This window comes from Falco punctatus, assembly GCF_963210335.1.
Source record: "Falco punctatus genome assembly, chromosome: 3".
Taxonomy (NCBI): domain Eukaryota; kingdom Metazoa; phylum Chordata; class Aves; order Falconiformes; family Falconidae; genus Falco; species Falco punctatus.
Window position 1 is genome coordinate 103,019,843 of NC_137582.1, and position 25,429 is coordinate 103,045,271.

Sequence of the window (25,429 nt, forward strand, 5' to 3'; positions counted from 1 at the left end):
ACCCCTCCTCTGGCAGTAGTAAAGGCTCTGATGTTTATCAGGGACACGAGCGCCACTCACACACCACAGGTGACAGAACTACTGTGGTTTAAGAAGTTACCACCTCCAGGACGTGATAACTGTCCAAAAGATCACTAAATAGAACAGCTTAGCACTCACTTGCTCTCCTCCTTAAGCTTAAAGCCACAGAGGCATTTGAACTCATCTCTTCCATTTTTCCGCTGAGGCTGGCTAAGAGCATATCTGGCAGCCAGCCGTTATGGCGCAGCCGATGGGCAGGGGGTCACCAGTGCAATTGCTGCTGACCGGGTAACCATCCACACGCGTGCTATTCTGCACCCAGCAGTACGTTAACAGCACAGAGCAGTGGGCACTAGCCAGCCCCCACCTGGGAATATCCCTGCAAGTGCAGAAACTCAGTCCTATCAGTAGCCTGGCTGGACTGTTAGGTGCTCCTTTCGGTGCCCCCTTCAGTGCCCCCACATGGGGGTCTCTCCTCTGCCACGCTTTTAGACACAGAAGCCGGCACAGGGAGGGAAGTTCAGAGGAAACATCCCCAGCAGCTCCTTCAACAGAAGGTAACACACCAGCAGAATCTCTCACAGTAGAAACAGCCCGGTAACACTTAGAGCCCATCAAGTCAACGCAGGATTGCACTGTGCTAGAAGGGATACGTGGTACCTGCAACATACATAAAGCTGCAATATAACCTGAAAAAAGAAAGGGTATTAACATGGGCATTTGCATGAACATACTCCAGCTGCAGTAAAGCAGCATAAGCTGTATACGGTCTCATCCGTCCCCAGAGCCATTGGTGTCCAATGCCAAGCAAAGTGCTGCTGCTTCAAGGGCAGAATTAGAGTGGGGAATGCATTCTGAAAACCTGCGAGCACAACTGATAAGGAAGGTGACAATCGCTAGACCTTGTTCTGCTTGATGGCAAGGAAATGAGAGGGTTTATGCTATTTTCTCTTGACTAAACACAGCACACTTGCCAAGCAGTCTTGAGAATTCTGCAATTCTATGCTTAATGCTCTACAAAAACTGTTGTTGTGAAGAACAAAGGGGGTTTTTTTCTCCTTTTGCTAAATAGCATATACAGGAAATTGGAAAATGAAACTCGGAGAGAGTCCCCAGAGAGGCACTAAGGAAAAGCTATCATAATATGGCATTAAGGCAGTATGATTCACAGATAAAAAACATCAAGGGAAAAGTCAAACCAGAACAAAAAGAAGGTCTACTAGGTAAACTACGTTCTGGATACCAGAGGTACAGAATTTTCCAAGGCAGCGTGTGCATGAAAAATACTCCAATATTTTGGAAGTAAATTTGTACTAAAGGGGCTCCCAATCAGAAAACGCCTTAAGCGTCTAAGTAAATTTCTGAACATTCCCTCAACAACATTTCAAGCTAAAAAAGAACTTAAAGCGGCTAGTGTTAGTGTCCAAGCCAAACAAGTAAAGGGAACAACATCAACAGACAAGGGAACTAATTGTTTTGGTTTGGGGGCAGTGGGTATTTGTTTTGACCAAAGCAAAAATTATCCCAGCAAGTTTAAAAGCCATGAAAGAGAAGTCATCCCAAAACAGTAAAAGACAGTTAGGATCACAAATGATCCCAGCACTCCATGAACTTAATTTGCTGCTGTACTGTTTCTACAGACCAGTGCACTGACGCATCACAGTGGACATTTTCTCTCTTAAAAAGCTTCACTTCACAAGTTGCCTCTGGGATTTGGAAATCTTCATGTTATCACTGAGATATCCAGTAAACAGTATGAGAAGATAGCCTAGTTTAACACCCCAACAGTGGGCACAAGATTAAAGCTTTCTGTCACACACTTGTTTACAGAACGTTTCCTAGTCATGACTATAAACATCTCATTGGAGCTTTTTTAATGGTCAGTTACAAGTTTTGATACAAAAAATAAATACTTATGTCATTTGCTACATACATAATAATGTGTGACAAAAAAGTGATGAGTAGGTATGTGAGAAAAAGTGATGAGCTGATATGCAAGCTACATTGACAGAGTTATTCCCTGCAGGCTCAGGCTCAAAATATTTTCTTCCTCTTCATTACTTTTGATATGCAAGATCTCTTTAGTCCATTTCTAACTACCAGTGCAGCACAGTTTGAGTTGAACTGCAATATGTTACTAATGGCAACAGCAGTAGTTTTTCATGTTGGTTTCACTAAAATTGTTTCACCTTGGAACCGTGCAGCTGGACTCGGACAATAGGTCACCCCTCGGAGGTGTGACAGGGCTGCCGCTGCTGTCAGCAGTGCTGCGCTGGCTCCTACTGACAGGGAACTGACCCCGACAGCTGCTGTGTTTTCCAGTAAAATTTAGAAAGATGACATTGCCCTTCCCAGGAAGAGTATTCCCACACTACAAAAAGATTAATCTACATGCACACACTTGTTTTATGCAAGACAAACATACCTCATTCCTTCTGTAGACCTGTTCTGGTAGTTACGGTAGAGCTGCGGAACGCCTAACATAGCCTCGGTGAACACTGCAAGGAAGCCCAGCGTTTCCACAAAGAGAGATGAGTCAAGCCAGAGGTAAGTGATGTAACCGGTCACACCAGTGAAGGTCAGGACACACTGCACATAGTCTGTAAACTTGCTCCAATGCCAAAAATAGTTCAAGTCAAAATCTGCAACAGAATAGGAACGGGAGAAGAATAAAATGTTTTCCCAACTGGACTCAAAGTTAATCATGGTGTAACTGAGAACTGGGAAGCATGAGGGAGTCACTGTCAGTCTTTGGAGGTAGGGGAAGGTAGAAATGAGGGAAAGGATTAAAAAAATAAAAACAAAACAAAGAAACAAAGCAAACCCCCCCCAACCCCCATCAAACTCAAAAACACAAGAAAAATACAAAATAGGAGTCCTGATTTGGAAAACATTCTTTGGGTGGTGTACAATAAAGAAACAATAAAACAAAGATCTGCAAGCTACCAAAATATTTATGAAGATGACTTTCAGAGAGAGAGCATTGATCTTCACGTATCAAACATGACGAACTCTGGATACGACTCTAGCAGAGCTGGCACAGGAACTGTTCACAAAAAAACTTCACAATACTAAGTACCAGCCCCAAGCACAGGAACGCAAGCGCTCACTCTCTCTTCCTTCAAGCTGCCTCAATCCAAGCTGCTCAGAAGGTGGCCGAAGCCCACAGCTCCGTTCCCTGTTGCGGTGCAGCTGCCTGCGGCGAAGGGCAAGCTGCCATGTGCAGCTGGTAGAGCTTTACTGAGATAGGTGCAGGACTGCAACAAGAATGCCCACTGGAACAAGACCTCCCACACGTCACCACCCTCCACTGCAAGTGTAAAATGCGCTTCGCTGCTGCCTTTGCCGGTACCCATGAGTGCAGGGTGCACACACCCATTTCTGCATCCATCAGAACAAAACACTCCACCACAAAACACTGTATCCTCTCTTGAGAGCAGAAGGGAAAGAAAAAACCAACCATGGCATTTGCTTGGCACATTAACAGCATCCCACTGGAAGATACGTAGCTATCTTATTTATGAATAATAAAATATACATACCCATTACCATTGACTGTATAGCAAAAATAATAACAATTTTCAACATAAGAACTCTGAAATAACTGTTTATTAGCAGGTGCTGTTCATGTCTTCCTTTTGTAAAAGCACTTGAAGTTAAAAATACCCACCTCAGACCAAGTGGATTCTGTTAATTATCAGGACAACAAGCCATCATCCTTACATGGTTATTACAACCAGCCCAAAAACGTGCAACACCCACCACATCACTACAAGATTTCTGCTGCTGCCTCCTCAGCAGAAGTACAGAACGCTACAAAAAAGTCCTGCTGTTAACTCGGGCGAGGAAGACACTGACCTCCGTTAAGACTAACGGCAAACTGAGTGAAACGGGACTACAGGCGCCCAGCTACCTAAGGCTACGTACACGTGCCAAGTAACAGTTTCATTTTCTGCATCTTTTCATACTTTCATATTACCAGGCCGGCCCTCAGACACCCCTCATTAACTAGCCTCCCCTTTTTAGTACCTGGCACAGCTGTGCCTCAGGACAACTATGGACTGCATCCGGCTGAACCACCGTATGCTGCCACACAAAGAGGAAGGGCAGACGGGCCAGGAGCCATGTCCAACCTGTACCATTGTCCGTCACCACCCAGAACCAAATTACATAATCTGTGGCAAAGCCACTGTCAATGTAATGTTGACCTTCAGTGTTTTATGGCAGTGAGGACTCAGCCTCAGAATTCAGGGACACAAGACTAAATAAAAGGTAGACCCAGTGCCAGCAGAGCCCACACAGCACATGAGCATCATGCATTTCTGGAGGTTTGTGAAGGCTTTCCTTTTTGGAGATGAAGAAGGAACAAAAGAGAATGAAGCAGAATAAGGACAACCACAAAAGCTGGAAAAAATGATCCATTTTAATTCATCTCTATTGCATTTTCTGGAGAGGAGCAGAGTCAATGAGGACCTCTGACAAAGTAGATGGAGTAAAAGACACCTAAAACTCGCGTTCCTTTCACTTTGCCTGACCTACACCTGCATAACATAAAACAGTGAGAGGCATAACAGAGTAAATTGACACTAATTTTGTTAGCCTCACAAGCAACACAAAGCAAACGGCCTGACCCCACACAACAAATCTGACACTACACAACTGCCACGCTCACAAGAGATGCTCTCTGGGACAGGCATGTGGGCTTACAACAGGGACAGAACAACAAACAGCAGAAGAAAAGGGGATGAAGACAAAGATACGAGTTGGTGAGGTTTCAGGCCATTTAAAGAAAAAGCAAACTAAAGCACTGGCTTTTAATACTCAAAATGGCAAGCGTCTCATTTTAAGTCTGAGCTCTTGCATTCAAACATGCTGGGTGGAAAACCTGCGTTTACTTTCCAGCAAGGGTCATTCAACTTCGATAGCATTCAACAGGTACCATCTCAGACCAACACCTACAACTAGCAGCTGCTGGCAAGAACACGGGAAGCACACAGACAGTTTCAGCCCTAGAAGAGCCCATCTTGGCCTTTCAGATTGCTATATAATCATGACACCTCAAATCCGAGACTCAGTAGCATAACTTTGGGTCTGGCCGCCCTGCTGCCTTGGGCATGCGGGACCCTTGGCCCCTCTCTCCTGAAAGCCTCCCAGCAGCTCTCAGGGCTGGCCTGCATATGCTGTGTTTCTCCTCCCACGTTCTCCACATGCTCAAGGATCGCTTTTAAAATACCCATCCCTGTAAACCAAATCCTTATATCCCCAACTTCATTTTCATAATAGAAATGAAAGAACTATATCTACATGGGGGTGCAGAAGTTTCAGAAGTTCACGGAACAAAAAAGCCAGCATTTTTACAGCTACCTTGAGGCCAGCTACAGAATCCATGGATGCAAACACTCAAAGACGAAGTCGCCTCCTGCCACACCAGCTGTTCAGGTGCGTACTCGGTACTGTTGCCCCGAGGTCCATTTCCATTCACCTAACTACTAACACCCATGAACCTGGCATTTGGCAGCCAAGAAATCCAGTAATGACGATAATTTACTCATCATCTTTTGTCCAGAAATCTTAAGTATTATTTCTATTATAATAACATGCATAGATGAGAAAACTTATGTGAAAAAGGACTTCAGGTGAAGCAGGAGAGTTAATTACTAGCACAGGAAAGAGAGTGAGATTCTTTTTTGCTCAAAACTATCATAAGCTACATAGTCTCCATTTCACTATACTAGGTTATGAGCAAATTCTGCTATAAATTTTGCTTGGTAATGTCTTCCTGAAAGACAGACAGACAAAATAAGACAAGAACAATCATAACCTTGCTAATAGTCTTAAAGAAAAACATCTTAATTATTTTAAAAACAAACCAATACATAATCACTAATTGCTCTATTTAACAGATGTATTCTCCAAATGCAAAAGCCTATTTTAGGATGCTATACATCACCAAAACTGCATTACCAACTCCTTCCAAGAAGTAGTAAAAGAATGACTGAACTTTAAAGAGAAAAACCCACTGAAAAAAATTAAAAGAGAAAAAAAAAGGTAGAGAATGGCACACCTGACCTTTCATACAGGTCATAGTTTCTCTGGCCCTTACTTGAACTGCTCAACTGTTTTGCCACATGATTGCTTCTTTTTAACCAAGGCTGAAGCTCATCTTCACTGACAAATGGGTTCAAAAATTCAGAGGGGAATAAGAATAACATACCCATCACTTCAAGGTTCGGAAATAAACTGTGACTCATTTTTCCAAGTGGCTCACTTCTCAAGGGGGCCCAAACACAGTAGTTCTGTAATAGAAGCTATATACTTCCAAAGAAAAAAATGTTGGCTGCACTGAGTACTGTGGCAGGTATACACAAAAAAGGCTTTTAGATGCTTAAAAACAAAAGGGAAGTCTCCCTTAAAAAAAGAAGTTTTAAATATAGAATAAAATCCACATGTCTGTGCAGATCAGTCCCATCACCATTCATACAGAGCAACCCACAGCAGAGGGGAGAGGCAGACGTAGCCACAATCATCTCAAGAAGATAGCTGGAGGACACCAAGCAGTGCCTTGGGCCAGGCATCTGAGGCACAGATCTGAACAAAGTTATAAAAATTATTGCAAACATTCACACTTGAAGAGAATTATGAATAATAAACATTATACTGGGATTTTTTTGCCCCTCTCCCCCAGTAAACAGTTCCTTTTTTTTAAAGGGACAAAACAAGAAGTCCCACTGCACCACAATTTATTTCTATTAAATGTCTTAAAATCTGTCCAAGTTAAATCTGACTGTGTATCTTTCTATTCCTTGAAATGGGAAGGCACTGCTTGCACATTTGCTAGCTCCCCATCCTACCCAGAGAGAAATTCACAATGCTAGTTTGCAACCACACTCTGTTGACGCAGTTCAACTGGTAACTCCCAGTCACTAACGTCCTGGGTTGATCTGAATTGGCATTACTGCACTGGAAGGTACTATATATTATTGCCCATGCCTGACCTCTTTAATCCACTCAGTGAGCTGCATTTTAAGCATGTTAATCCATTGATAGATGAGAGATTTATGTTGGAAAACCCTATTGATGCTCAGGGAAGGAGCAGCTCAGTAGGTTCTTTGTGCACTGACTGGAGAAAAGTCTACACAGCTCGAGGGTGAAGAAAGATGAGATTAAAAGACCTCCTCTGGGAGGCACATGCAATGTAAAGCAGGCAGAGATAGCATTGCAAATAACCATGGTTAGCACTAGTCCTGCCAAAATGCAAGTCGTAAATTCAAGATTCTGGTGTGGCATAGATGCAAGTGACACAAAGAAGAGTCCACAGTATCAACTTTCACTTGAGGATGACACAGAGGTCCAAACAGTAACATTATTTTTAGTCAAGAAGTATTTTATACCAAGTCAGCTACCATGCTATTTCCTTTTGGGAAAGTGAAGCAAAGACTTTGACATCCTAAAAATTATTTACTGTAGCTCTCAATTTCTCTTCCTAGCAGCATCTTATTTTGTGCCTTGACCTTTCTAATTCTGTACCCACATCCTGCACTATTTTCATTTATACTTATCTTTAGTTATTTGACTCAGTTCCCGCTTTCTGTTTGGTTCCTTCTTGCATTTGATGTCAATTAAAAGCCTGCAATTTACATTCCCCGTCTTTGCAAGGTGGGAGAGTTTGCATTTGAGCCCTTTGTATAGCTGCACCAAGGAACCTAACTCCTTCCTTCTTATGAAAGCTACTGGTTTTGTTTTACTGTGCTCCCTCCCACTTCTTATAAACACCATCAATTCACAGCCGTGCACCCAAATTCCCTCCTATAATCAAACCCTTGACCTCCTGTATGAAAAACAGTGCTCACCAACTTATTCTAAGAGCATGCTGGACTGTCTCTGCTCCCGAGTGCCTTCCTAAACAGATGCCTGGGCAGTGAATCCTCTCTCCCCTGGCTTACAGCAGTCCTGTGCTTTGGGAGACTGCAGTGCTGTTCAGAGAACCTGCACTTTCCATCATCTAACTCTGCACCACAGTGCCTGCCCACCTGACCTGACTGCTCCCGTCACAGCCTACTTCTGCACGCAATCAAAGGAGTCCAGCCCAAGCCATCAGATGTCCAACGCTTCCCTTCACAGCACCAGAATCCAAAACCTGAGGGCTTAGATGCTGTGAAAGAGGCTGATAACGGTAACTCAGCCAACCTGGAACAGTTACAAAAGGCAGTCATGGCTGGAAGTTATTTCAGGTTATTATCCATAGTCTGTTTACTGTAAAATGTACAGACAGTTCAAGGATGCAGGAGTTGGAACCTGCAACTCTGCCCTGCCATGGGCCCTAGCCACTGAGCTACGGTGCAACAGGCTCCCTGCTCTTTTGCTTGTCTCAAGAAGCCCATGGTCTCCACTGTAAAAGGGGTTTGGCTCTGAGCAGCAGGTCAGTGCAATGCCCCTCCTCATCCCAGCCTGGCAACAGGGACTTTGCACAGCCCGAAGATGCCAACTTGCATCCCCAGGTTGACAAGAGAAATTATCTCAGAGCTCTCACACCCTGAGTGAGTGCTCTAAGCTACACGCAGGCACTGCACTCAGCAGTTACATCTTAAAATAAGTAAGTTTTGGCACATGCTCTGAAGAGGACCTGGGAGGCACCTGCCACAAGAGGTGGGGCCCGGGCAGTGGGTTCTGAGCAGGGGGCTCTTACAGTTGCCGTCCTCCAGCTGCGGCGCCAGACACTTTCCTTCGAGCGTTATCCGTCTCCCTGGCAATCCTGATTTCAGATGCCTCATCTCAAAATAGCAGCAGGATTGCTGAGAAGCACGCTGGCTAGCACTTGAGCACCTTGCTCATTCCGGGCAGCCACCAGCCAGCAGGTGGGTTTCTCCAATCCTCTGTTCTGAAATTCCTGCGTACCCCACTAGGCACCCAGGAACTAACTGGGGTGATGAGAGAAGGCAGGCTCTGCATGACTGCTACTGGGTGATCCACATCAACTACACATCCAGCTAGGCACTTTCTTCTTTCCTTCAGAAAGGAGGAAGCAAGCAGCATTACAGGCAGACAGTGAGAACTGATACATTTAGATTTTCTTTCTTCCTTTTTTAAGAAGTGATAGAAACCTGCAAAATGCTGTCTGAAGCCAGCACTTCTTTTACAGTCACTGGGACTGAAAAGGGACTTGTTATGTTCCATTCATGCTGCAAAAGAGAAGAAATAAGAGCTTAGCATCACAAACTTCTACCTCTGATCCAAACCGCTAACCTTTTGGGAAAAAAATTAAGGAATCCACCACCTTGCACTGTCTATATAAATATGCTAACATCACCGTTCTCCATCTCCGTTCCTTCAGGCCTCTGACCCAGGAATTTCTGCATCTCTGTGTATCTGCACAGCCCTGTCACCACAGTACCTAGGCATCTCTCCATGTGCCTTTACCTTACAACATTCCCACCTACAGGCTACTGTCATCTGGCCTTCACACCGAGTAGTACCCAAACACCATCACTTCATTCTCTCTAGCACATCTAAGGTGAGAGCAAAGTATTCCAGAGGGTCTTGAACCTTCTGAAAGTACCATCCCAGCCTATACCGAACAAATTACTGTCATATAATGAAATCCATTATTTACATCCCTTGGCCCATACAGTGCCTTTCCTTGGCCACATCTAGACTGATGTCAGGGTTTCAACAGAGTCAATCTTCTTAGTATTTGACTCTCCTTAAAGCCCCAGCACAAAGTCCTTGAGTTAACAAAAAAAGTAATCAGTAGATTTTCATGTCAGTGGGGTAAAATGTCAAATCCTAACTGCAGAGAAAAAGAGTGAAAGCCTGACCCAAACAAACCTTGAAGATTCATACAAAGAACTCATGTTTTAAAAAGCTCACTGGCAGTTTTGCTGCTTGGTGGAGGACTGCTGAACACCTGAGATTAGAAGCTCAAGTCTGACAAAACTTCCTCCACATCAACATTATCACAGTCTCCCTCAGTCTTCCGTAGTTTGAAGGCAAGTACTTGCCTTGGTGCTCTTTGCCTCATTTCACGTGGTGTCACCAGCTTCTAAAATCTCCTGTGCTGGGTCTCCGTTTTGTCACATCAGGTTCATGTTTTTTCCCCACAATCAGGGTTATTGCTCACTCTTCTTCCTCTTTCTCAAAGAAGTTATATGTAAAAGGGATGAAATTTTTCCAGCACTGTCCTCCCCTCAGGGATTCTCACTTATCTTCCATACTGTCCCCCAGGACAACACACCTCCCAAGCATCAGCAACTGCTCTGCCTTCCCTCTTCAGGTCCTAGGAGGTCCACTCTACTTCCTCACCAAAGGGAATTAGTAACTGCAAGGCTAAGAGATACATGTTAGTTACAACTACTTTAAAAAACAAAAAAACCCACACACAAATGCACTGGTACATATAAAAAAGTCAAGCAATCCAAACTATTTCATAATACCCTGCCTTTCCCATTAATTTGCTACTTTCCTGATTTTATGGCCTTTGGTTTAAGGTAAACCTTTGAATACCACTGATTCAGTGGTCTGAGCAGAGACACTTAGCAATAACACCTATATTGACCATTTGTGAACCTTAAAGAACAGCAATTAAAAAGTTACATTTAGTCTGAAAGTTTTACCTCTGTTGTTAGTAACACAAGGACAAGTAAGAATGAAAACCTGAAACAAAATATTCATATCCTGGGTACCTCCTGTGCAGCTGATACCGTTTGCCGTGCTATCCACAGTGTAATTTGTTTTCTACACAGCTTCAGTTCATGGAAGTCTCACAGTAAAGAGGGGGAAAAAAAACATTTTAGAGAAATATGCAGTTATATAAACCCACAAAATTAGGTTGACCTTTAACTTGTCTTTGACATTTTCCATTGTCTTACAACAGGATGCAGAATTGTTTACATCCTTATGCTGCACTGTTACCAGCTCTGTCAAAATTTTAATTTGTGTGTGTTTATATATACACCTAAAAATGCTTGCACACACATACATACCTCTTCCTCACAGTATAACTGCTAACATTATAAGCATTAAAAAGAAAGCAAAATTATAAAAGGGTTTTTTCTTCTAATATAGAGGAAGTTTCAGCAAGTACGGTATCTGTGAACAAGGCTCCAGCTGTTGGGCTCAGAGGCTGCCGGTGAGTGCCAGCTGTCTGGGAAATCCACATGGAGCAGCACAGCTCAGCGCCGCCATCCTGCACGGTACTGCAGAACGGGCACAACCAACACTGGGTGAGCCAGCAGCGAACTCCTGCCCTGCTCCCCTCCAAAAAAGCTTGCAGAAGCGTACTCTGGACTGGTCTCTTCCAAAGCAAGGACGTTTCTTGGAGTCCTCTTGGAGTTCTGCAGATGCTGTCAAGGCAATCTTACAGGGGGTACACTTGCAACCCCTGCTGATTGACCTTGTGCAACATAAGCCATCCAAACTCTGTCTTCTTCCCAAGCCATTCTGAGAGAAAACACCGGGTCTGTACTCCCAGAGCAGGCCAGTGAGATTAGGAGAAGAAAAAAAGGCAGACAGCCACCACTGCAGATACACACCAATAGTGCTACTGGGGCAAGGCACTTAAGCCTAGACATACCTAAATCAATCCAGTCATGGGAATTTCCTCAGTAACACTGCTGCTGAAAACACCTACCATGTACTGCTGCTTTGGCCTGTTCAGTGCAGAACAACTCTCGCCTCTTTCTATCCCAATGTACTGACCATGCTCAGTCACTGTCTCCACGAGACTATCCTGGCAGCCAGCAAAAGCAGCTACTAGCTGGCCTACAAGACGACTGATGAAGAACAGCCTAGTAACTAGGCAGATGTGGGGCTAGGAAAGCCACTGGCATGAGGCAGCTGTGACCCAAAGGAATTTGTGTTACAGAAAATAAGCTATGTATTTGAAAGGTGGAGTGAAAGCAGTATGAACAGCTTCAGAAACCACACGAAACAGAGAGAGCACGGACTCTGGGAGGAAGCCCTCCTCTCCAGACGCAGGGCAGGAGTGGAATGGGAAGCCCAGGGAGCACCACAGCAGAGTTCTGATGACTCTGGGCACCCAATGCCTTCGCTACAAACCCTCCTGGTTCTGCTCACCTCCTACACCAAGAGCATCAGAAGTCCCAGAGCAGGACAAGCTAAAGGAACAAATCCCCCAGCCCCTCACCTGCAGGCACAGCTCTGAAGTAAGGCCGTTGCTCCCAGCTGCGCTAATGATGGAGGCAGCAGATTAGAGCCAAGCTCGCTCTTCTTCTGGCTAGATACACCTTCCCATGCTAACTATAGAAAGAGACTTCTTTTTCTGACAGCAAGCTAAGCAAGGGTGATGAGAATGTCACAGCAAGAACGTGTAGTACCAAGTTACTATTTTTACAATCTTTTAGACAATATTTTACTCTATCCTCAGCATGGTTTATCGAAGCTAGCACCCCCAGCCCTACCATGCAGTACACAAAGGCCTCCACACAAAAGACTGAAAGGGAGTAAGTCAAGCACTGCAGAGCAGGCAGCCTTGGCTCTGAATCCTTAGAGTTATAAACTCACTATGAAAACAGTTTATTTTTAATAGTACCAAAACTTATTCTTTGAAGCTAAAGTCTCAGAAGATACCAAGAGTACTATATTAGAAACAATATGCACTTATCATCCTCCTCCTCATTCAAAGACTGCAATTAAAGAGACAAATAAAGGTTCTTTGAAATATTACAAACCCAAGATGTGCATTAGCCCAGACGCAGGCTGCCTCCGATCCCACCGTGCCAGGGACTACAGTGCCAGGCTGCGTGTATAACACAGCAAGTTCCCCCGAGAAACGCCGAAGGTAGCGCTCAGGTGATGCTTCACCCCCCTCTGAATTGCACATCTCCGGGGAAAATGCTGACTAGCCAGTAACTTGCCTCAAGAGAAACAATCTCTCTCTTTTTCAGCTCCCTCTGAGCTTGACATACCTGAGACCCTACCTCCTCTATTGTGAGGACACCACAAAAAGAAAGCATTTACGTGATTTTTTTTTCTTTTCAGATACTGCAGTCCGGCACACATACATGCACATCTAATTATATATACAACACAAAGCTAAACACTCCTAAAAATATAAACTACTCTCCTCATTTAGGATCTTTTTGTGGAAAGTTTAATCCTTGTTTCCTAGGTAACCCACCACCACTCCAGACAAATTCTAGCCCCCAAACTGGCCCTGCTAATTTAGCATCCAAACACAATAATGCCCTGTGCAACTGCCTCTTTTGCCAAAATAATGTCAGGTGGCCTTACATACATCTCTGGGCAATTGCCTCAGTTAACCACAGAATGACCTATTTTAGTATCGATAGTTGAACGCTTCAAAATTGTAACAAGCCCACAGAAAATGGTAGGAAGCTTTCTGCTCTTTTTTTCCACTTGCCTTGCTCCTCTGCCCAGTCCCTGCTACACACACGGAAATGTCAGACTATTTTTTAATTAACTGAACTGTGTTACAAAGATGCTAATATCTCAAAATAAGTGCACAATCTACTCCCTTCATCGGGCTTCCTTTCAAATGTCTATTGTAGTTAAGAATAACAGGGTAGACTGGCAAACAAGAATCCCATTTTGAAAAAAAGAAATTGTTATTTCTAGATTTTTGCTCTACACTGCAACAAAAGGAAGACTTTGGAATACCTCGGGAAGGATGAGGAGAAAGGGAAACATACAGCTGGGATTTGGGAAGTGAATTCAAGATTTTAATGTCTCTGATTTGAATTAAGGACCTTCTGCCTAGGTCTTTCCATGTCCTAAAGGAGCCTCCAGCCACGAGGCTATTGCCCAGTCAGGTTAGGAAGTGTCTCCTCTCAGCTTAAATTCTGCCCTTGCCAGACAGTTTTACCCGGCAAATTCATTTACATTATTTACGTATGTGTTTGTGAAGATGTGACTATTCACCAATGACAACCCTTAACCCCAACAACCAATTAGCAAATTTCTGGCCAGTAGTAGCAGAAAAAACTCAACTTACAATTTCTCATTTGCTACCATAAATATCATTTAAGCACACTGACATTTGTAAAGGTGACTATGGAATTTCATCCACTTTTAAAAAAAGAAATGTAGGTAGATGAATCTGGGAGTAATTTCAATTTCCATATGACTTTCTAGGGAAAGGGGGAGGAAAAAAAAAAAAGAAAAAAAAAGGGACTTCTGGTAGCAGAAGGTTTTCCAGAACCTACATGCCTGCAGTGTTCTCTCACAATCTTTAAACCAAAACTCACTCTGTTCACAACAAATCTGCACAAATCTAAATTACTGTATACTGCGACCAAACAGGAGGAATTTCCATACAAATGACTTCACTTGCATTAGCAGGAAGAATTTATAGGGAGGGAGACCAGTGCAGAGTTTCACTTGAGCACCTGCAGGCTGCCTTACTGATTACAGCACTTGTAACTGGAGGAGCCAAGCCAGAGCGAGCTACCCTCAAACAGAACTACCCTTCAACCTCCCAGCTGCTCAGCTTGAACGAGAGCAATCCCCCTTTGAGAGCCATCCCCCTTTGACGTGAGCCGTGGTTACACAAGATGCACTCCTGAACACCACAGCTGGTGAACACCTTGTGCCTGCAGTGCAATGCTCCACAGTCCATGGATCTCCAAGATCCGCAAAGAGAGGTATTAGGGTTAAGCAAGTTGATCTGTCATGAAGAGTTTGGTGGTGACCCAGGTGTGCACTCACAAATTGTTCACATTGCTCAGCAGAAGTTTAAGTCCCTCTCATCCGCCTCAAGCTATAGCACAACAACTGTTTAGCTCCCTGAAGTGTTTCTCATCAAAGCCACAAAACGTGGGGCTTTTTGTTTGGTTGGTTTGTTGTTTGTTTTTTTTTTTTAAGGTTTTACACACAAAAAAGAACAGGCCAGCATTTTAAGCCAGATCTGTGCACTTATTTGGTTCAAAACAATCCCACAAACCATTCTGTCAGTACAACTGAGGGGGCAAGAATGAGTGGAGGTGAAAAAGAAAGAGAGGATCAGGAATATCTTAGACTGCCATTGCTGCCAAATGTCACGGCACCCAGCCACTGCTGGAGGCCAAAGACTTTGACTGTTATGCCCCCTTCATAAATATAATCAGTTTTAAAAAGCACAACAAAGAAAACTCCACACCAAAACAGGCAGAAGACAGCACGCTGGCAGCACTCGCCAGTGAGATGACTCTGTCGCGACAGGGTACGGCCCCTCTCTTCCTGGCCTAGTGGTAGGGCGACTTGCCCTCCACTGCCGCGTCCCTTACACATCCCATGCTCCCAGTGCTGGGGACACAGAGAAAGGTGACCGGTCAGCCATCAGCAATGAGCTGCCAAACAACAGTTCTGTCCACAAACTCCTCGTTACACTTCTGTGCTCTTCTGTGAAGAAACAGTAAATTTCTTCAAAGACTAAGCAGTTCTTTGACATCAACTGTACACAGAAATTTAATGAGGAACCTGTGGATAAAACTATTTTAAGCCATTTCAGTATTAAGTTTGCTGTATTCCCTGAGAGCACAGTTACTTGTTCTTCTACAACCCAATCCCAACAGGGGGTGAGGAAAGGCACAAGGGAGTAAATAGTGTCTCTGAAGAGACAGTAAAAAAATTCAAGCCAAATGACATTTTCTGAAGTAACTGCTCCTGATTTTTACATGCCAAGGGATGCAAAGACAAGAAAGGTCAGCAGTGTAAAACCTTAACATAAGCAAGGAGTCATTCCAAGTTTTTTGTTTGTGTAAGCAGACAAAAAACGGTGGTGAGAGGAAGCAGAGAATTTCAAGACCAGCAACCATTTCTTTTCAAAGGCTATAAAAACTGGAGATAAGGAGAGGGGAAAAAAAGATACCTAGCAAAAACTGCACAGTTTGTGATATTTAGAAAGAACCTACCAAAAAGTCACTTTAAATAAGGAGGGGTTGGTAAAATTTTCATTACTATGACTATAAAATACACTTCAAATTTTAAAGAAAAGTGTCCACACACAAAATGCAGCAAGCTTACAAAGGCTACTGAAGTGTGTATAAAAGCCAAAGTAGTCTTTGTATTTTAGAAATGGTGGTATCGGTCCTGATTTTGGGGGGGGGGGGGGGGGGGGAACCTGAAATTCGTATACCTTACATGAAGAAACAGCAATGTTCTGAATATTTAAAATGTTGCATCTCCCGAGTTCTCATCAGGCTTTTGAGTTGCCGTAAGTAAGAGTAAAAAAGACAGCTTTAAGCAACTATTAAAAATAAAAAATGTTTCCCTGAAATACTCGGGATCTGTCTTGCTTTCACTAGTTTCTATGTCTCCATGGAATCATCCAGGATGAACAAGACTTGTTTTTTTAAATGTACAATGCAAGTAAAAATAAATCTGTCAGAACTGAATTCTGGGATTTGGAATGTTTCCCCTACCCATGGGAGGGAACATAGGATCCCAGTGCAGTAGATGCAATGCATACTGATCATAGAGCAGAGCAAAAAGAAAGTAGGGCACAAAATCAATGCACATGAAAGGAGATGTTCGTAAGTTCAGGGATAATGGTGGTATAGTTCCCTCCATAAGGAGGGAAATATGATGATTACTAGCACTCTGAGCATCTGGAGGGAGACTGCACGCACCCTGATCCTCACTGTAAATTGATGATTCACTGAAAAATTAACACCTCTTCCATGTTGATCCAACAGACGCAGGAAGCACCTTCGCGTGAACAGCTAAGCTACACCCCTTCTCCCCAACCCCACTCAGTATTATGTCATCTCCCCATATACTCAGAAACAACATACAACTCTTCTAGTAACAAGATAAAATAAAATTTAAGTTAAAAATATTTACTCAAAAATAAAACAAATTAAAATTTTAAAATGTGACTATGCACATTTCTAATGAGGCCTATGTCTGCCAGTCTATTAGTAGCATTTAAACCATTGAGCATCTACCACATAGCTTTAACGAGTCAAATACTAAATCTAAAGAATTACTGGCTGATGCACCGGAACCAGAGCTTAGAAAGCTTTGTCTGCTTTTGCAAGAACAATTTTTACTTTTTCAGTTTAATAAAAGTCTCATTTATTCAAACAATAAGAAACTGATTGGGAGCTGAGTAACACCCACTTTGTTCCATTTCTGAATAGTGGCTGAGAATATAAATGGACGAGGTGACCAGAAAAAAAATTAATTTTACTAAAAATCTATCTAAAAATAATACATGCTTTATTTTTTTTAAAAAAGCATGTTTCCACAGAAGACTTGGTACACACACTGCAGTTTATTTGCATTTTTTAAATTTGAATAAGTTATTCATTTTTCTATTTTTTCTATATTTTCTATATGAAAAAAAATCCACATTTCTATTTGAAATCCAATTTTAACTAAAACAGCTTGTTATAACTTACAAGTAATCCAATACATGGCTATTTAACGTATTATTAACATGACAAGAAACATAGTTTGAATGGATCACCTTATGCTGTTGCACTGGATCCGGCTAAGCCCCACAGCAGCCCGCTGTGCCGTGCTTGTGTGGGCAGGTGGGAAGGACAGGGTGGGCAAGGCCTTGGGAGGGGGCACAGTCGGGACAGCTGGCCCAGGAAGGGATGTCCCACGCCACATGGCACCTGCTCAAATACAAAAGCTGAGAGAGAGGAGGAGGAAGGGGGGGCATTTGCCATTTGTGACGTTTCCTTCCGGAGCATCCGCTACATGCGCTGAAGCCCCGCTTCCCAGGAAGCAGCCATGCATCGCCTGCCCATGGGAAGTACGGAATAACGTCTTCTGTCTCACTTCGCTTCCGCACGCACCACCTTTGCTGTTGCTTCATTAAATTGCCGCCTTCTTGACCTGCAAGGGGGAGTTTAATCTTATTTTCTTCTGCCCCACTCTGTTGAGGAGGGCAGTGATGGAGCAGCTTGGTGGGCACCTGGCATCCAGCCAAGGTCAACCCACCACAGCTGTATCATTACTAAACTGTATAGGTACCACACTTCCTTCATCAGCAACAAAACCTACTTCAGCATAATGACTGTATTGATACAGACGTCACCATGTGAACTAAATGAAAGACACAATGACGTATTTTATTCCCATATCTCTTACTTGATAATTCAAATTGTTATTTGCAAAGGCAGCTCCAATCATCCTCACCAAGAAAGAGGAAACAAATCTTTTACAACATAAGACTTCCTCACCACAGCTTCAATGAACTGAAGTCTCTGGAAATCAAAGAGAGATGGCTTGGGCCTTAAAGCAGGAACAACTGTTTGTGGGACAAGACTCTGAAGTGAATTCAGGAACAATATGGCTTGCAAAAAAATCCTTCTGTCTTAATTCTGTCTCTTCCTCGATGCAATGTCCTGCACAACCCTCCAGCAGCCCAGGCTGCAATCTGGAACATGACTGTAAGCCAGTGCTGCTGAACGCTCTGCACTGTCACACCGCTAAATGTCTAAATAATTTGTCCCAATATCTAATGTAATCATCTGTTTGGAAATTATCTATTTAGGGTGCATGCAACAGTAAAAAAAAAAATCAAGGGGGTCAGGGAAGAGAAGTTGCCTATTTTTGAAATGTGACTGTCATCTCAGTAAGATGAGATAGAGTATCAGTACAGGAAAAAAGTTACTTATAATACAAAGTTCAGAAGAAACAAATGTCTCCTATTGTTAGAGGTACAACAAAGGAGGGGGGTTTAGTTGTTAACTACTATACATAGGCCAAGTCTGTGCTATGGCAGCATTCCCATCAAACCACCTCCAGGCTAAATCCCAAGAAGATCTAGGTCATTGTTCCCAACAATGCCCATCTCCCCACCTGAATGAATAATTCACAAACAGATTTTTTCTCTTCAGTATTTGTAAGTTGTTCTTTAGGCACCTATTATTAACTGCCAAGCATCAGGAGTGACAATTTGGCATTCACCCCAGAGGGTGTTTGGTTTGGGTTTTGTTCTTCAGCATGCCTTGGGCTTGCAAATTCGTAAGAAATTACTCAAAAAAAATAAACATAAATAAAGGCAACCATGAACTTACTGTCCCAAAAGCAAATTAGTAAGTAAAACTTAGTAAGGCAGTGGGAAGTTTTCCATGATGCAGTGCTGATCCCAGCACCACAGAGGGTAGTCCTCATCTCACCAGGCTTGGGAGCCTGCGGCCGGGATGGGACACAGGCCCCTTGCCTGCCTCTGGCTTCTGTGGGCGACTCGGAGGCAGGGGCAGAGCCAGACTGGAGGCCTTTCTCTTTTATGGGAAACACCGAGATTCCAGATGTTTCTCCATGCCAAGTCAGGATAAAATCACACTCTTTCAGACAATCCCAAAGACAGGGAACACAAGTATCAGAGAAGCCTCAGGGCTAGCGTGCCTGCCTCAAGCTCTCACCGGTCTGCTCCTGCCTGCAGCCTGGCTTCCCAGGGGACCCTCAGAGTGGCTTTGCTCAGAGGATACACTCGGAGTTACCTGTGCAGGAGGAACCTCCATCTCCACCCCTCACAGCCCACAGCGCTGCCTTACAGCCTGTATGGCCGGGCTGTTTCAGCTGCAGCCTTTATAAGGCTAAAAGCATTCAGGGGGAGAGCTAAACAAGCTAAACAGGGGCAAAGGCAAAACAGAGCCAACTGCATCTTTTTGTGAGGGCAAGAGGGGATCAAGAACATGCAGGAAAGCAGGAGCACCTACCCCCCGCCCTGATTCACCCTCACTTAGTATGCCCATGGGACACGGGTAGTGACCACCTAGGTTCCACTGCTCAGTCTTCCCGATTCACAGCTGGGACATAAAATGGAATTTCCTGCGTCATCTCCCAAAAGTGAACAGCCCAGGTAGACCAGCTAACTGGAGTGTAGCAAAGACCTTTCTTCTTTCTCATTTGAGGTGTCCATCTAGGGCTTGAAAACCCTTTTCCAATAAATGTATCTTTGGTGCATCACTGCTTGCAAAGCAGGAGTGGGAGCTGGGGGAAGGTGGGAATCTTTCAGTAAAATAAAGCTATTCCTAAATGTTTTCAGTCAAGGATGGTCAGCATAGCACATTACAGGTTAAAAGCATGACATTTGTGTCTAAATAGATAGGGGTTTATTTTGTTTTCCCTTGGTACAGCAATGAAAATGGCAAAGCGCTGCTGCTTCAGGGATAAGTGCCTTTCAATATCCAGCATAAGGAAACATCTTGTTAACATGTCATTATTTATAAAAGCTTCAGAAACTTAGACATTAAACATGTTCCCTATTTCTAGCTAGTAGAAGCTATTAACTTTATATTCCCAGTGCACTTTAAAGAAGGCTAATAAAACACATAGGACATAAAATGTAGTGAAAAAAATAAAATCAGGTTGAGTGCAACAATCAGGTTGTACCTTGAGCATCACCTTCACATACAGTTTGTAGAACATATTATGTCAGCTCAGACATCTTACTGTCATACCGGCCCCTTGTAAACACCATTTTAATGGGGACCAAGTGAGAGCTGGCACCCAGCATTAGACGTTGGGTCACCTCATTGTCCATTCCTCCCACTCAGTATACTACAGTGGGTATGGTATCTCAGTGGGCACACTTCCAACAGACTAAGACAAACTGTAAACAGAAACAAAAGCCCTGAGCAAACGATGCCTGCAGGGCCTCAACATACGAAATGAGCAGCGAGCAGCGTCTGCCTTTCATAGGAGCCCACATACAAGAGCCAGCAGCAGAAGCTGAGGGCAGGCTCTGCCCCCACCTCCTGCACAGGACATAACTCTTGATACGTTGACACTAATGATGTGTTCGTGTGTTGAACTGTTGATTCTACACCACTTACACAAATGTAAAGGTAACATTCTTTAAGAATACATGAAACCTAGAAAATGGGGATGTGCCAGGATCTATAACAAGATCCTAAAAATGTGCTGCAGCCAGAAATTTTTTCCCTAGCAAGCTGTCTAGACAATCCATTACATCTGAGCAGGCAGCACTTCTTTAAGCATGCACCATGTCATCCAGTGTTACAAACCAGTTGGGGGGGGGGGGGGGGGGGGGGGGCGGGGGGGGAAATGAGCTATCACTGCATCTGTACTAACAACCAAAACCACCTCACCTTGAAAGTTTATTATGATGTCTGTGGAACTGAGTTACTCTTTAAATGTTTCATTAATTATACCTTTTGCACTAAACTGGCAACTTAGCCATCATCTAGAAAATCTACAAAAAAATTTCTCACCTGTTTTGCTTACAGAAATTGAAAGACATCAGACAAGCAGCAAAGCATATCATAATCAAAGCTAGTCAACTCATTGTCACCATGGCTTTAAACTTACCTATTGACTTCTTGCATTAATAATGCTTTAATGTGCTTTCACTGGTAGTGTCTGCCCTCTGCAGTTTCTGAGCTCTACTAGCAAAGCTGAGGGAGTGAAGCAGCAACCACAGAACAGGAAGGTATGAGTTTGGGAACCTCTAAATTGATGGATTTATGCAAGTCACAGGACACAGACGGGAAGCACCTGAGGGTCTTGAGGGTGCAGGCTGATGTCTTTGCAAGGCTGCTTTATCATCTCTGAAAGGTCATGGTGATTGGGAGAGGTTCTCTATGACTGGGGATGGGAGAGAAAAAAAAAATAAAATCACACCTGTCTTCAAGGAGGAGGATCAGGGCAACTACAAGCCAGTCAGCTTAACCTCATCCCTCGGATAGTTATGGAAGAAGTCCTCATGGAAGTAATTTCAAAGCACACGAAGGACAAGAAGGTGACTAGTAACAACCAGCATGGATTTACCAAAGGCAAACTGCACCTGACTGACCTGACTGCCTTCTATTATGAGATTACTAGCTCAAAGGACAAGAGGAGAGCAGTGGATATTGTTTACGGTGCCTTTAGCAAGGCTGTTGGCAGTCTCCTACAGTATCTTTATTAGTAAAATATCAACTGATAAGCAGACAATAAAGAGTGTAGAAAATTGGCCGGATCATCAGGAGCAAAGCATTTTTCCTTTCAAAGAAAAAGCATACAATTTATGACCAGTTACAAGGCAGCACAGTGATCCACACTAAGGCCAACACTCTTCAACATCTTTTATTAGCAACCTGGATGATGGTAAGTTCATGAACAATACCAAACTAGGGTGAGTGTGTGATAAACTGAGGGACAGCACTGCTATTGAAAGGGATCTTAGCCTGGAGACGTGGGCCAACAGGAGTACCATGAAATGCAGGGCTGTTGCACAGCTGGGAAGGGGTAACCACACACCACAGTAGAGGTGCAGGGGGCTGAACCACTAGAGAGCAGCTGTGCAGACAGATGAGCAGAGGGCAGCCTGGCAGACTATTTGAGCACGAGTAAGCACGTGGCCAGCAGATGGAAGTGTTTATTCCTCTCTATTCAATGTCCACAAGATGGTATGAGGAGTAACGTGTTCGGTTTTGGGCTCCCAGTACAAGACAGACACTGACCTACTGGAATGAGCCCACTGGTGGGGCCACAGAGGTTATTTAAAAACTGAGGTACATGGTGTACACGAGAAGGCAAGAGAACCAAGTTTGTCCAGCTTTAAGAGAAGGCTTCTTGCTGCCTACAGCTATCTAAAGGGAGAACGTAGAGAAGATGGAGGCAGGCTCTTCTTGAAGGCAAATGGTGGCAGGACAGGAGGTAACAGAAATGAGTTACAGCAAGGGAAATTCCAATTACATGGAAGAAAAACTTTATCATCATGAAGATGGTCAGACATTGGCACAGATGCCAGAGAGGTGGTGCAATCTCCATCTTTGGAGATAAAACTCACCCGGCCAGGGCCCTGAGCAACCTCATCTGACTGGACCTGCTCCAAGTAGAGCTGGACCAAATAACCTCAGCCACCCCTTCCAAGCCAAATTATTCTGTGACCTTGTTTAAAGAACAAATCTCACCGTTCAGATCTAGATGTGACCAAGTATACAACGGCACGTGACATGCTCGAGAAGCAGGCAACTGCAAAAGCTTCTCGCATCTACCAAAGCAAAGCAGCAGCTTTGCTGTATACATGTTCCCGGACCCGCAGGATGGGCAGACAAATCGGTTATTTGGAATGTCTAAATGTTCGTTGCCGATGTTATTAAAGCACCCAGCTGTTTCTCTCACCACGGAGGAAAAGATTTTTTCAAAATCTCTGTTTATTTGCTGTTTTTACAGTTACCCACGCAGCCGCGGGAGCAAGCTCGGCAGGCTCTCCCGGGTTCCAGCCGACGGCCCGGCAGGCAGCTCGGAAAGCCACGGGCACCCTCGTGTGGCTACGCGCTGCTGCGAGCGGTCCCCGCCCCAGGTACGCTGTACGGCACAAGCAAAATCCACATTTTATTCCCTCGTCTATTTCCCCCCTACACCACCAACCAGAAGCGACAGTCGTGCCAGCCTGCCACCAACAGTTCTTCCAACAGTCACCTCCTTCCTACCCGCCTCCAGCTGGGTGACACGGCGGGCTCACCCCCGCCGAAGGGCCGGGCAGGGGCACCGGCAGCCAGCCCAGCGCCGACCCAGCAGCTCAGTGCTGAAGCCCAGGGCTGAGCCCGGCCTGCCATACCCCTTGGTGTCACTGCTCATGCCACGCTGCAAAGCCACCTTCACCACCTCTCTCTTCTTCCAGTGTTAAAGGACAGTTTTCCCTCAGTTTAAGATAAAACTAGAATTTCCTGATAGCAAATATGGATTTTTTTCTGTTCCCTGCCCACCTTTTTCTTTTCAATAAAGAGAGGCTTAGAACAACAGCTGCACTCCTCCATCCCCGCTCCCCCCGCCGCTGTCATGGCTAGGCTATGCATTCAACCCCCATTATCTTACTGCTGTCAACACAAAATGATTCACTTCTAGTGAAGTTAGGTTAGTCATGTATCTGTAACTTGTATTAATGACTGTCTTGAAGGAGAACTACAAGCCTGATAAGGGGAACCTCCTACCCCAGAAATGTCAACAGCCAGTTAATTGCAACAAAGACAAGAAGTCAGCAGAATGAGACTAACTAGTGAAGGTAAAGGCGGCAGGGGGAGAGCACGACCACCAACTCTGTTCAGGACTAAAAAGACTCAGCCCTCCACCTCCCTCCGGACATGCGTAATAAATAAAAATACACTGTAAGTTTAAATATAAGCAAGATATTCATAGACCAATAGAAAACTACCAAGCATAACTAGTTACCAATGTACCCTTTAGGCAGACTTTGGAAAACACGTATGTATAACTAGACTGTGTCATTATTATTCTTCTGAGTTCTGGGCTTGCTTTGTGGAATACTACCTAGCCCCCAGCTTTTAACAAATCTGTAACAAAGAAATACCTCAGCTGTGTGTGTCAACTGGCTCCCACCTTTTGGACAACTGCCACGTGTGTCACACCGCATGGCAAAGGCAAGGTCCCCGCGCTGCAGGAGCCTCTTGCACCGCCTAACCCACCGTCCCCATCCTCCGTGAGGCAGGCAGGGTGCCAGAACAGGCACGGGCCATCACGTCCTACGTTCAACCTGGCAGACCATTTGAAATTATAAACACAAGCACTGTAAACTGCGTTAGAACTAAATGCATGGCCTGCTTCCCTTTTCTCGCTGAAGCCATTCAAAAGCAGTAGCAAGGCTGGTGCAAAAGGAGGGGTTGGAACGCCCATAACTCCAGTCTGAACATACTGCTCTACCCCCAAATAAACGTCTTGCTGAAACCATTCTGACTCAGCAGAGATTTTACAAGCCTCTGGCTGGCTGTTTTCCCTACTGCCTGTAAGCTGAAATCTTAAAAAGGAAGCTAAACAGTATTTCCAAAGTGTGGTAGCCCCAAAACCAGAACACTGTCTTCCAGGTTCCCAGGCCTGATCACTAGTGAGCATAGGTAACATCATCTTCTCAGCTCCCTATTTTAGGAATACAGATGTCTTTTGTTTCCCTGCCTGTGTCGGCTCACACATTCATCAAGTGATCACAAAAAGTGTAAGCAGCATGCTCAGGAGGAGGAAGGGGGGTGTTTGGAGTGATGGAGTTTGTCGCTTCCCAAGTAACTGCTACCCATGATGGAGCCCTGCTTTCCTGGAAATGGCTGAACATTTGCTTACTGATGGGAAGTAACGCACCCCTTATTTTGCTTTGCCTGTACACACAGCTTTTGCTTCACCTATTAAACTGTCTACCTCACTCAGCCCATGAGTTTCCTTACTTTTACCCTTCTGATTCTCCTCTCATTCCACAGCAGGGGAGTGAGCGAGCGGCTGCGTGGGCTAGGCTGCCCACCAGGGCAAGCCTGCAACACAGCAACAGGTGTGTTCCCCCCTGTCACTTTACTACAGCTACAGATATTATGTCTGCAGTTCATGAATAGAGCGACGCATCTGAAACCTGCTTAAGACTTGGAAGCTGTTGCCTCATACTTTATGTGTCACTCATGCAGGTATTTCAGCCCCTTCCCCTTCTATTGCCAAGTTCATCCATGCCTCCCATGAAAAGAAACCGCTGGTGATCCATCACCTT

The 25,429-nt window shown here is 44.3% G+C and overlaps 1 protein-coding gene across 5 annotated transcripts in view; it reads right to left on the reverse strand.

Annotated features, from left to right (window-relative positions):
- Nucleotides 1-25,429, reverse strand: part of SLC66A2 (solute carrier family 66 member 2) — a 65,511-nt gene that overhangs the window by 20,124 nt on the left and 19,958 nt on the right. For all 5 annotated transcript variants that reach the window (XR_013927002.1, XM_080380368.1, XM_080380367.1 and 2 more), the window contains one exon: nucleotides 2,447-2,663. Coding sequence is in view for 4 of the 5 variants with exons in the window: in XM_080380368.1 (XP_080236494.1) it covers nucleotides 2,447-2,663 (217 nt within the window). In the remaining variant the exon portion in view is untranslated. The remainder of the gene's footprint in view (nucleotides 1-2,446; nucleotides 2,664-25,429) is intronic.